Genomic DNA, 13466 nt, shown 5'->3' on the forward strand with positions numbered 1-13466 from the left:
CTTCATAAGCATTTAAGTGCACAAAATGCAGCAGACACAGTCAGCTTAATTCTTTATTTTCCTTCTGCTCTTTCCCCCATCTCATCCAGTTAAATACAGCTGAGTGGGTTTGCTTACAACAGTCTGAGAAATAAGACCTTTGACTGCTCATAAAGTGTTAACTCAAACTCCCAATGAAATTTAAACATTGTGTCCCTTCTGTCAGACCATAAAAAGAAGAGAAGGATGATCTTATTATAAATATGTGTACCAGTCTGGTGTGATTAACAGTTCATCCTATGTCCAAGACAGCTCACGCATGATTTACGTGCAAGGTTTGCATGAGAATCAATGCCTGCATTCTTCCCTATTTGACCTGTGCAGGGCATGGTGGTGTCCCCACCCCGTGTCCCCGTCCCTCCCCCCATAGTATAAAAAGAATAAAACCACAAGCAATCTCTTGGCACAAGTAGTTTAAGTTTTATTTACAATACTTGTGCACAGTAAAGGCAAAAAATTCAGCATATTGTTTGTAACAAAGATCTGATCTATAGAACTGAACTGACACCATGCATTAAATTAATTGTATATCTTGTGTAGTAATAAGGTCTAAACTTTGGCATAATTATGTGGCCACAGACTCGGGGTTAACAACCTAATGCAAAATAATATTTCAAAACAAAAGGCTCAATAATGTTGCATTTTAAAAATTGCTTTACCGAATAAAAAAATAATGTAAATTAATTTATGTAATATTTTTGAAAATTCAACTGTAATAAAGAATTCCACTGTGATAAGAATTCAGTTCAGCCACTAGTTCTCAATGTCCTATGTACCCCATTTCTGGATTCATTGCTGAAAGCAGTGCAGGTGAAATTCTGTTTTACTCATTTTCATATAGAAAAAAGAAACCCACACATAAAGACAAAATAGATTCCTTCTCAGAGTAACCAAAAGAGTAGTCTGGCTGAAGTCTGTCTTAAATGGAATAGAAAAAAATCCATTTTATAATATAACATTTTATCATTATTAATATAACCCAGAATAAGCAAGATAGGATGAAATAGTGCTATTTTTTATGCAGATCCACAGTAAAGAAGCATCTTTCAAGCATGGCAAATGCTTTTGTAATTAACAACTGCAATTTCAGGTAGGAAACAGCTTTCCCATGATCTAGGTGCAGGGATGCTATCTTAACACACACATACTCCTCCTTTCAGCAGGAAGACTGAAAACACTCCATAGAAGGATTCAAAGACCTAAAATTACAGTATTAGATTTGGGTTTTTTTCCACCCAGAAGCTACTACTGACTGCATTACTACTACTTAACCATCAGGTTTCTCAGCATACAAGAGGCGAAACTGTTTTCACAATGATTTTAATTCTCTAATGTTAAAATATTCAGCACTAATCAGTCTACCAGAGTTCACTGGCTGCACAGTAAAGTACTGTGGTACTTTGTAATAGCAACCTGAAGCTCTATTGACTGTGCAGTTTGGGAAAAAAAGTATTTTCAGATACTTTTTTAAAAAAGTAAATGTGGGTATAGACCAGCTTCCATAAATACAAGTGTTTAAATATGCTGTTTAGACTTTGCATAGTGAAGCTTTACAATATTAACAGGAACACTGCTATGAAATGATTCGTATGATCACAATCAAGGAATGTCAAAAACTACAGGGAAAAAATGGAATTTAAAGCAAACTGCTCATCATTAAAGATTGGTCCTTATTAGTGAAACACATAAAATGAATCATCCCAGGAATACTGAAACATTAATCTTACAGCTGAAGACAGTAACTGCACAGAATAGATGTTAAGCAAACGATTTAATGTAATGGGAGCTTTACAAAAGAAAACAGCAGCCACATACATCTTGTGGAAAGAAGAACGTGAAGTGTATGAAACACAGTTGAAACTATGGATGTGTCAACAGTTCCTCAAAATTAACATGAACTTTACATTCTGTTAGGGCTTACAAAATACTATTAATGGTAGTTAAGCATAAAACAAAAGCCAACTGCTGCTTGCCTGACAGATACAAGATACCCAAGCCTGCAACATTTAGCTTAACACAGAAAATGATCTTACATGCATACATCCTATTAAAAGTTCTATGGACAGTTTGCAGTTCTGTATAGAAAAACTGATTCAAAGGAGCAATTGAGCAGAAAGTGGGGACGGGCACATAAAAGAAGTTACGTAATACACAAGACTTCCAGTCTTTCAAGGGAATTCATAAAGTTTCTGCAAGTCAGAGATTGATTGCCCATTTACAAAGAACAAATGGTAATTACAAGACAAATATAATAATTAAACATACAAGCTCTGGAATTCTACAAAGATACTAATTTCTTGTGGTTGACATGCATTGTTAAGAACAACAGTGCTAGCTGAAGGGACCTTTTCAAAGATGCAGTGTAATCTCCTGCAGTTACAAGGGGACGTGACTGAACAGGTAAGACACGGATTCACCATTGTGCGTTCTTCGAATTGCCTCAGCCAGGATCATGGAAATGTCAATAAACTGAAAGAAGTGTCAAGAAGATAAAATTTATGTGATGCTAAGAAAATAAACTATACAGTTTACAAACATATGAACAAACATTCAATCTACCATTGTGCTCTCTTACCTCTCCTAGGAAGTAAAACAACATTAAAGCATTAGGTACTTAACACATACGTAAGAACTACATTACTACAAAGTACAAACTCAAAAACTGAGTAAGAACACATTGAATAAGATTGCTGAAGACTTCTGGCACAGGGCATGTTTTCAAAAAAACTGTTCTAGCCATCAGATAGCAGTGTCCACATGATACAAATACAGTTTAAGGGAAACATATCTTTAAAGTGCTTGCTTTGTTTCAATAAATACCAAATAAGTTTTAAGCTTTTTAGAAAAATCAGCGCTGCATTAAGAAAAAAAACTCCAAGCCAATCTTTCCTCCACTCTGTACTAAGGAAAAACTCCAAAAGGGACACACAACTTCCCAAAACAATTTCATGTAAGAGCTACCAACATAAGTCATTGTGTTGGTTTTGGTTGGGGTGGAGTTAATTTTCTTGACAACAGCTAGATGGGGCTGTGTTTTGGCTTTGTGCTGGAAACAGTTGAAAACACAGGGATGTTTTCGTTACTGCCGAGCAGTGCTTACACAGAGCCAAGGCCTTCCCTGCTCCTCACCCCACCCCAGCAGCGAGTGGGCTGGGGGTGCACAAGGAGCTGGGAGGGGACACAGCTGGGACAGCTGACCCCAACTGACCAAAGGGATATCCCACACCATATGGCGTCATGCTCAGCATATAAACCTGGGGGAAGAAGGAGGAAGGGGGGACGTTCAGAGCAATTGCATTTGTCTTCCCAACTCACTGTTACACGTGATGGAGCCCTGCTTTCCTGGAGATGGCTGAGCACCTGCCCACCGATGGGAAGCGGTGAATGAATTCCTTGTTTTGCTTTGCTTGCTTGCGTGGCTTTTGCTTTACCTATCAAGCTGTCTTTATCTCAGCCCTTGAGTTCTCTCATGTTTACTCTTCCGATTTTCTCCCCCATCCCAATGGGGGAGGAGTGACTGAGCAGCTGTGTGGGGCTTAGTTGCCAGTCAGGGTTAAACCATGACAGTCAGCTTTGTTTTTTCAGTTTGGATTTTGAAAAGAAACATATGTCATTGTTATCTTGTGCATTTTTCATTAGCGTATTTTTTTCTTAAAAAAGTCATCGTCTAAGGTTTCTGTGGCATCCACAATAACTTCTACATTTGCCACTCCTCCACAGGCAGGCATACTCAACCTGTTGCAGATACCAAAAATTATGCAATACTCTATTCTACTGCCTGAATGCCCTTAAAACAGTTCTTTGGCATATTTTAGCAAGACATTCTGCAAACAACAAAGCTGCACAATATATTTTAGAATATTATTTTCCTCTCAAGGCACAAATTCTAGTATCAGTGAACAGTAAAATACAAATCCAGAGGTTAAACAGATGACACAAAACCACCACTGTACCTGAATTTTGGGGCAGTGTTTCATTTTCTCTTCTTGGGGGATTGTGTTAGTTACCACAACAGCCTCAAACGATGCATTATTAATCCGAGAAATAGCAGGACCAGAAAAGATGCCATGAGTAAGAATGGCATAAACTTTAGTAGCTCCAGCAGATACTAACCTATAGAACACAAAGGACAAGTATGCTGTGATGCATGTTTACATACATGGCTACAGATGAAGCCAGATACAAATCTCTGTAAAATACATTTTACACAAAAATTCCTCCTGGAAGCTATAGGAAGATACATATATCTACAAAGTAATTTAGAGAATTTTAAACTTCTTCAGGTTATACACAAAAAAAACCCCACAAAAAAAACCCAACCAACCTACTAATTAAATAAAAATATTCTTATGAGTAGCAGCGATACTAATCTAAAATGCTGCACTTTTGACCATACCAGCACAACATACAACTGAATTGCAGTGTAAGTCTGCTATCTTAATCAGGCAAAAATGAAGTAGGTTGGATGGCAGCATTCACAACTCCATGGTGTCTCCATTATTTTCCACCTTTATTTTCATTTGCAATTTATCAATTCTGCTTGGAAGGAGTTTCTGAGGAAAAAGAAGTGTTAATAATTAAAAGCCTAGCTTACTGCAGTGTTGTGCAAAGACATGCTGCTGATCCAAGCATTCAATTAAATGACGCAGCACGGGAGAAAAAAAAATATCAAAGAACTAAACCACCTTGAAAATGAGTCAGAATGCCTTAATTTGATTTTGACTGGCCTCTCTGTGTCCAGATGCTCAGCTATGTCCTCGCTGCTTTTCTAGTTTTACAAATGGAGGCTTTATCAGACCATAGCATAAGCTTCAGTAAGATAGGAAAAAAGACAAAATCAGAGAAACATCATCCCATTTTGAATGACTCAACAGAATGAAAGTTTTCCAGTCATTCTCAGCATTACATTCAGTAGCTGCAACCTACAAGGAGGATGCACTACAACAGATGAGTGTGTACCAAGGGTGTGTACTTAAGTTGTAGTTAATCAAGTTGATCTGCTGTATCTGAAAACACATTTCTTAGTTCATCCGCTTGATATGCATCTAGGTCGCTGAGATACAAAGAGATCTGAAGTATTCTGGTGAACAAGTCTAAGTAAGCACAAAGTACATCTCACCTATTTTGGGCATTAATGAAAAGCACTACTTCATGCCAAGAATATGATATAAAGCAGCATCACTCAAGCAAAAGCATCCATCTTAGCAAACACTGCAGATATGCTGAAGGTTTCTGATGGTTTTAGAATTTGCTCTATAGAAATCTACCGTACGTAAATTAAAAAATGCTTCTCTCATAACAGGAAAGAAATAAAGGCCGCCTCCTTTTTGACACGAATTAACTTCCTCTATGCACAGGAGTACAAAAGAGAAATAAAAAAATCAGTGGCTACAAAATTCGCGATTTTGACCAGCAAAGGGTACAGCCCAGAACCAGGCTTTGGGGTAGGATGTGGATTAGTATGCAGATACACAACATCTCTTTGCAAAATTCCATCAAATTTCCATCAAAGGGAAAAAAACCACAAGACTATACAAAACCCTCTACCATGAGTTTTTGATATCCTTATCTAGATCCAACAGCAAGCCTGCAACTAAAGACTGTAAACTCATGGGATGATCTTTACTTCAAACGACCAAAAGTAATGTCCATCTCACTTAAGCTTCACCCTGTTGCTTTGACAGCATTTCCCACAGCAGTCTCCTGGAGAACCTGGTTGCTCATGGCTTAGACGGGTGTACAAAAAGCGGGGTAAAAAACTGTCTGGATGGCCAGGCCCAAAGAGTGGTGGTAAATAGAATTAAATCCAGTTGGCAGCCAGACACATTTGGTGGTCCGCAGGGCTCAGTTCTGGGGCCAGATCTCTCTAGTATCTTTACCAATGATCAGGTGAGGGGATCGAGTGCACGCTCAGTAAGTTTGCAGAGAACACCAAGCTGGGTGGGAGTGTTGATCTGCTTGAGAGGAGGAAGGCTCTGCAGAGGGATCTGGACAGGCTGGATCGATGGGCTGAGGCCAATGGTGTGGGGTGCCACAAGGCGAAGTGCCGGGTCCTGCCCTTCAGTCACAACAACCCCATGCAACACTACAGGCGTGGGGAAGTTTGGCTGGAGAGCTGCCTGGAGGAAAAGGGCCTGGGAGTGTTAGTTGACAGCCGGCTGAACATGAGCCAGCAGTGTGCCCAGGTGGCTAATGTGGCCAACAGCCTCCTGGCTTGTATCAGGAATAGTGCGGCCAGCAGGAGTAGGGAGGTGATCGTCCCCCTGTACTCGGCACTGGTGAGGCCGCACCTTGAATATTGTGTTCAGTTTTGGACCCCTCACTACAAGAAGGGCATTGAGATGCTGGAGCGTGTCCAGAGAAGGGCAACAAAACTGGTGAAAGGTCTAGAGGACAAGTCTTATGAGGAGTAGCTGAGGGAACTGGGGTTGTTTAGCCTGGAGAAAAGGAGGCTGAGGGGAGACGTTATTGCTCTCTACAACTACTTGAAAAGAGGTTTCAGTGAGGTGGGTGTCTCTTCTCCCAAGTAAGAAATGACAGGACATGAGGAAACGACCTTAAGTTGTGCCAGGTGAGGTTTAGATTGGATGTTAGGAAAAATTTCTTCACCGAAAAGGATTGTCAAGCACTGGTACAGGCTGCCCGGGGAAGTGTTTTAGTCACCATCCCTGGAGGTATTTAAAAGACTTGTAGATGTGGTGCTTAGGGCCATGGTTTAGTGGTGGACTTGGCAGTGTTAGGTTAACAGTTGGACTCAATGATCTTAAGGGTTTTTTCCAACCTAAATATTGTATGATTCAAATAGAGTCAGGCAGGAAGTACCACATGGACCTGTTTTGGATGCAAGACTATATGATACTCTCATAGTGCCTACAAATACATTGGACAGGAATATACATTCAAAGTGCTCTCAGCTGACACATATTCGCTTTACAAGGTATTTGATCCAGGAGTAGCAATGGTACAGCAAATGCTCAGCAACATCAATTTAAAACATTTCTGTGTCTTGCTCATTTCTTCCCGCTTCCAGTGTGCACTATTCACAGTCACAGGGGGGCGAGCTTTGCTACAAACATTATCAAAATACAAGATCTTTTAATGGAAAACTTAAAACCTCAGGACTCTGGCCAAGTTTAGATTGTACCCCTTGACCTCCCAAACCAAAGCTGGTAGCATATATTTGGATATGATGGATGGGCAGGAGCACTTTAGTCTACTAAACTGTGATACCTCACATTTGTTCTTAATGAATTTCAGTCCACTTCTCTAATTTGTCAAGAATATTTTGAAGCTAGAGTTCCTGCCATACATACTGAGTTGTGAAGCTAGAGTCATATGAAGAATATAATGACATATGAAACTAACGTTTCAGGAATCAGCAATCTTTTTGAAGGCTACAAACTTTACCAAAGTTCAGTGCAGTCAACAACACCAACTTCTGTGGAAAACACCACTACTACCCTGAAATGTACCAGCATAAAGCTAGCTGGAAACCCATAAAGCAATCCTTTCTACTTCGCACTGCTAGGGCCTCAGTTAAGATAATGTGTCTACATTCACAAGCTCCACTTTAGTAAGTGCACCAACTGGAAAGAATCCAGAGGGCATCAACAACAGATCAGAAGTCTAGAAACCACATGGAACGGCTGAACAAACTGAAGTTACTCAATCTAGAGGTGAATGAGAACACTCTTCAACTAACTTCCAGAGGAAAAGACAGGAAAACTTACTCTCACCTTCCCAGATGAAAAGGATAAGTAGTTTTATACTGAAGATGTAGGCTAAAGATTAATATTAAACATGCATTGAATACTGGGGAGAAAATACTTTCCAATGTTAAATTTAGTAAAGCTTTAAGCAAGATTGCCTAAAGAGAGTGGAAAGGCTCCATGATGAGGTTTAAGAGAATAATTTTCTACCTGTCATTTCTGCCTTGGAACTGAAAAAAAACACTAGATGGCTCAAGGCCCTTCCAAGTTATATGACTTTGTTTACTCTGTCCTCTTTCTAAATACAGATAATATGTTTCTGTAAATATTTTCTCAATTCCACATTCTAAAGGACACAGCCTGATCACAGGACTGTGACCTGCAGACTCAAGAATCAGAGTGAATTCATGCTACAAGGTCAGGCTGGGTTATAAGCATGTAGGACACAGCAACTGCATTCATCAGCAATTTGCAGGTTACTGTACAGCAAGACAGTGGGACAGTTCATAATAATACTTACTTGTCTGCTGCATGACATATTGTGCCACATGTGTCAGCCATATCATCGACAAGAATTGCTACTCTGTCTTTCACGTCACCAACCAAGACCATTCTGTCCACTTCATTTGCCTTCTTTCTTTCCTTATGAATGAGAGCAAATTCCACATTCAGTCTGTCAGCAATTGAAGTAACCCTGAGTTACAGGAAGAAATACATATTTAGAGACTTATTTTAAAAGAAAGAACAGAACCATACGTATGTATTTGTCATAAAACAGTTTTTGTATTTTCTGGCTTTCAAATTACCACAGCACAAACTTTTGCAAGTAATGAGACAGGCTACAAACAATCTTAATTCACTGCTAATAAATACAGCCAGAGAATCTTAAGCTATACTCCAGAAATAAATTTTTTAAATTTTACTTTGGTTTTCTGTCATTAAGCACCTGGCTTTGAAAACATTTCAGCTATTCACAAGTTTTTATTAAGCTCCTGCAATACCTAGTCACACTAGATAATTTGAAGTAGAGGTAGCCTCAGTTCTAAGCCTACAGCAGTGTGCACTTTAACATCCTAACTGAAGATACCATTGCAGGAATGTGAAACCAAACCAAAGGGAAAAACCAAACAAGTAAGTTAATAGCAATTAATAATTCTTTTAGCAGTACTTGACTAGTAATCAGGTAGCTTACGTCATTAGTAATTCTCTTGGCAATACATCTGCTTGACAAAGACCTTTTAAAACTATTCAGGGTGACCTCTGGCAGCCAGATAAACCTCCAATAACAAACAATTTATTACAGACTTCTGATTGCTTTTTGCAGGTTTTTTAACATACCAGAGCTGGCAGGTATAAAGACACGGGAATAAACAATACTATGCTTTTTCAACAGGCAACCTTGTAGCCTGTTGTTTTAGAATACATTTAGAATGTTGTTAACAAGGTTATTAACGTGCATGGTTAATAGAGAATATAGTTTTGTTTCTTCACAACTTAAATATGAAGGAGTTGTTAGTCACTGTTTCAACAACTGAGTAAGAAACAAAAAACCCAAATGTTTTGGCATTTTTTTCTAACAATAGTGTAATTTCATAGCAAGTGACAATACCTCAGAGACATTAAGATTTCAATAGAATTTGCATGCCTTATTTCAGCCACAAAATTTAATACACTGGGAAAAACACCCAAGCAAACAGTAAGAAACAAAGAAGAATTTAGATATTTTAAATGAGAGCAAGAACATGTTGGGTTTTTTTTATTTCTTTAATGCTTACAGATTTAAGTTTTAAGACAAACTTTCTTCACATTCTATTCACTTTTCATTAACCCAAGTATTATTTTGAAGGTCTATATGTTTTAAATGGAAAGGTCAACCATTTTCTTTACATTACTGGAGGTGTAGGAGAAACTGAGTTTACTGAAAGCAACATCTTCCTCTACTTCACCAACAACTGCTTGGTTACGTTACAACAGAGAGGTAGCAAAGATACACTCTCTCTCTCTATGTTAAATACAGAGAGAGTGGTCTTCAAAAAAATAAACTTTTATGATCAACTTGATAATATACAAATATCTGGTAGGGAAAAAATGCTGTCTTCTGACTTGAATTCTAAGCAAAGTCTGTATTTTGTTAAAGAACCCAAAACCAAAACACAAACAAAAAACAACTGTGAAGCCAACAGTACCCAGACAGGAGGGAACAAAGAAATTTAATTGACCAAGTCATCTGAATTTTAGAATACTTTCTATAGTTTATATTCTTCACATGTAACTTGACTGATTTAAGCAGGAACAACTATGGAGTTCTAATCAGTCTTATTTCCCTATTAATTATTAGAACATGAACACTCACAACAGACCCAAGGACCTCAGCTGAAACCAGACTATGACAGTCTCTCACATTTTTCCCGTATTACATTCCAAACATTTAAATTACTATGGGCTTACAGGATTCTCTACTTCATTCGTCTTTGTTCCCATTCAGTCTTGTAGTAGCAGCACGACCGACAAAACTTGAGAATAAACATGTTGCCTCAATGGCATGCTTTATCACCTCACCAGCCAGCATGCTTCTGAGCTTCTGCATTAGTTTATACTCAATAGATACCAAACAAAAGATAGCCTGCTAAATGAGTAACACATGCTGTGAATAAAGAAACACTCCAATGAACTGGCTTTCTATTTTCACCTTTTGCCACTCAAAACAAAACTTTACTCCCTTTTTCTAGTATTCACAGTGCACAATTTGGGGTCAATAGTTTTCAGCTTGAATGCCATAACAAAGAAAAAAAAAAAAAAAACCACAACTCAAGCACACTCTTACCTAAATGCCAGCAGGTACAGTGGGGATAGGCCATATGCTTTGACAGAGAAGGGAAACTGAGGCAATTCCAGAGTGAAGCAAGAAGAGGTGCAGCAGCAACTGGACTAAAGAAGCAAGCAGCAGGAAAAGTCTCTTCCCTCCTGTTGAGGGATTCAGCTAATGAGGCCATATCCAGGGAGAGAGAAAAAGATTTTCTTTAGCGTATAGAAAGCTCCTGGATGTTTTCAAGCATGAACAACATTAGAAGAACAGGTTGTTCTGGTTTTACAATGCAGTTGGATTAATCAAGTGATGTACCCCATATTTTGCACAATTCATAGAGGGAAAAAAATTAGACAAACTAGTTCATTAACCACTAACTGTACAGAAAACGAATAGTTTTAGGCTTGCATAGTACCTTTTTGCACCACCTGCATCAGGTGAGACTATGATACAGTTTTTCCACTCCAAAATGTTCTCTTTAATCCACTGCAGCACTGCAGGTTCTGCATACAAGTTATCTACTGGAATGTCAAAGAAACCCTAGTCCAAAAGAGAAAAAGAGCTTCATGAATATACGTTTATGTCTGACCTGGAACAAAGACACAGAGAAAGGATTGAGCCTTTGCCTTCCATGTATGTTAGAACTTTAACTAGTATTTAACACTAGCCTAATTCTGCCCTCTGATATTACTATCAAATCCAGCAGAAGTTAGACAAATATTAAGGTCTTTAAAAATCTCACCCAAAAATAGTGAAGAACAGCTCTTCTCAAATGATGAAAATCAGAAAATAAGATCACCTTCAGGTACTCCAGTAAATTCACGCTTGTGAAAAGCTCTCAGAAAAATCTAGTAAGTAATACTCAACTTCAATAAATTTCAACTACTTGACATAAACAGTAGTATTTCAATATGGGGAACATTCAGGTTAGTATTACTTGAGCAGCAGAAATTGAATCTTTCTTTTCATGCAAGTTGTAACACGAAATTTGTGTTAGACCACAAATGAAACTGCTTTTTATTTGCATGAGAGCCACCTAGCATAATAGGAAATTCTGATTACACAGAATACCAGAACTGGAAGAGAAGGTATTTTCTAAAAAAAACAAGGTATCTTGAAAAGAGGTATACAGGAGAATGTCAAACAATGTCTACTTTGTGTCTGAGGAAAGTTTCATGATTTGCTGGATTGAGCAGTAAGCCAGCTATGGGTTGCCAGCCTCCATCTCTGCTTCTCTTAAGGGAACATTGTTCCCTTGGCTTTAACAACAAAACTCTATCTAGGTCAATACTGTAATCTCCGACCAGGTCAAGATTAAGAGAACTTGCCCCAGACCAGTGTAGTGTATGTTCTGGGAGCTCTTACACAGGACTTGGCAAATGCCACAGAAGATTCCAATGGACAAGTAGCAAAGTGCCTGCAAAATCACCCCATAAAATCAGAGAATGGTCTCTTTCAAAAAGGGAATTTAATGAGAAACAGGTAGTGGGATTTTCTCTGAACCCTGGGAATTACAGTTCTGTATATAGCCTTTCAAAACAATGAGAAAAACCAGAAAATTAATATTAGCCTTTCATATTAATTCAGCAGAGTTCCTAGCCACATTTAGTAAGACCTGATAGTTACCTGGATCTGAGAAGCATGCAAGTCCATGGTGATGATGTGGTCAGCCCCTGCAACTGACAGCATGTTGGCAACAAGTTTTGCAGAGATTGGAGCACGACTCTGAGGAACAAAGCACAAATTTTTAAACTTTTAGAAGATTTCGACTAGATGCAAGGAATCAGAAAATCAGCTACTTTTATTGATTTTTCCTTTAGAGTATTTGGAATGTAGACATGAAGAGCTCCAGAACTTTAGCCAGCTGGCCTGTCAATAGCTAATCTTGCTACTAGGGTTCTGAAATTCAGCAGAACATCTAGGAATATCTAAATCAGTTTGCACAGTCTGCCTAATAATGCTTTGTAGTAATTAGATTAACAAGCAGATAAAAATGGGGCTATAATTTTCCAATTCTTCTACTCAAAACTTTCTGCTAGCTTTTCAGCTAGCAGAAAGACAGACAATCTCCATTTTTCTAAGCCACTGCCCTCTCAAGCAACTCTCCTGCTCTAAAAAACATTGCCAAAAATGAAGATGGAAGGCAGAGCGAATGAACTTTTGAAAACACTGCTTTAAAACAAAGTTAGTATCAAGCATTTCTTCATGACATAGTAAAGCTTGTAACTGATCCATGTTGGCAGGGGTCTTCTACCCTGGGCAATTCATTTATTCTTTTTTGCTAATTCAGGGTTACTTACTGGATGCAATTAGAAGCCTAGAATTCCCAAAAGGGACAGGGAGGATGAAAAAAACAGAGAAGCGGAAAGAACAAAAGAAGAGCAAAAATCTAATTAGCAAAGGTAATGCCAATGTCAAGAGCTTTTTAAAAGTGACAAGGATGCAGAACAAACAGCAACATAAAAAACAGAAGATGGAACATCATGACTGAAGGATACTTCACTTTTTTTTTTAGCAACCTCAAAGTTTTTTCAGATTTTTCAGCTCTCAAAAAAAAAAGTTATTTTGCCCCAGACAGCTTTCTCTGTAACAGAAATACTACAGAAAACCTCCTGGGTTTTTTTTGGCTAATCTTTACATAGGGCTAATAGCTGGCAATAACATTAGTATGAAGACAGAACTGCAATTCAGAGGTTCCATCTCACTGTCAGACTGTTTTTTGCTGGCACAGTATTCTCTCCTGCTACATCTCTTTATCAACCAACCTCAGTTAGCCTCCTAGGAACCCCCTCTCCCTCCACCCCATATACACAGTTACAGACTATCTCTGCTTTCCTTCCACTGATGCTCGAGGGCATAACCTAAAATAAGCTGAACCATTGCCAATTTAACCTGGGTGCTCTTCTGTCTGT

At 38.5% G+C, this 13466-nt stretch overlaps 1 protein-coding gene across 4 annotated transcripts in view; it reads right to left on the minus strand.

Annotated features, from left to right (window-relative positions):
• Positions 1-452: 452 nt before the first annotated feature.
• Positions 453-13466, minus strand: part of PRPS2 (phosphoribosyl pyrophosphate synthetase 2) — a 30337-nt gene continuing 17323 nt past the window's right edge. For all 4 annotated transcript variants that reach the window (XM_064475428.1, XM_064475420.1, XM_064475430.1 and 1 more), the window contains 5 exons: positions 12181-12279; positions 10970-11094; positions 8269-8442; positions 3993-4152; positions 453-2508 (listed from right to left, as the gene is read on the minus strand). In XM_064475428.1, the coding sequence (XP_064331498.1) occupies positions 2416-2508; positions 3993-4152; positions 8269-8442; positions 10970-11094; positions 12181-12279 (651 nt within the window). In that variant the 3' untranslated portion in view covers positions 453-2415. The remainder of the gene's footprint in view (positions 2509-3992; positions 4153-8268; positions 8443-10969; positions 11095-12180; positions 12280-13466) is intronic.

The sequence above is a fragment of the Phalacrocorax carbo genome, chromosome 1 (genome assembly GCF_963921805.1).
Source record: "Phalacrocorax carbo chromosome 1, bPhaCar2.1, whole genome shotgun sequence".
NCBI lineage: Eukaryota > Metazoa > Chordata > Aves > Suliformes > Phalacrocoracidae > Phalacrocorax > Phalacrocorax carbo.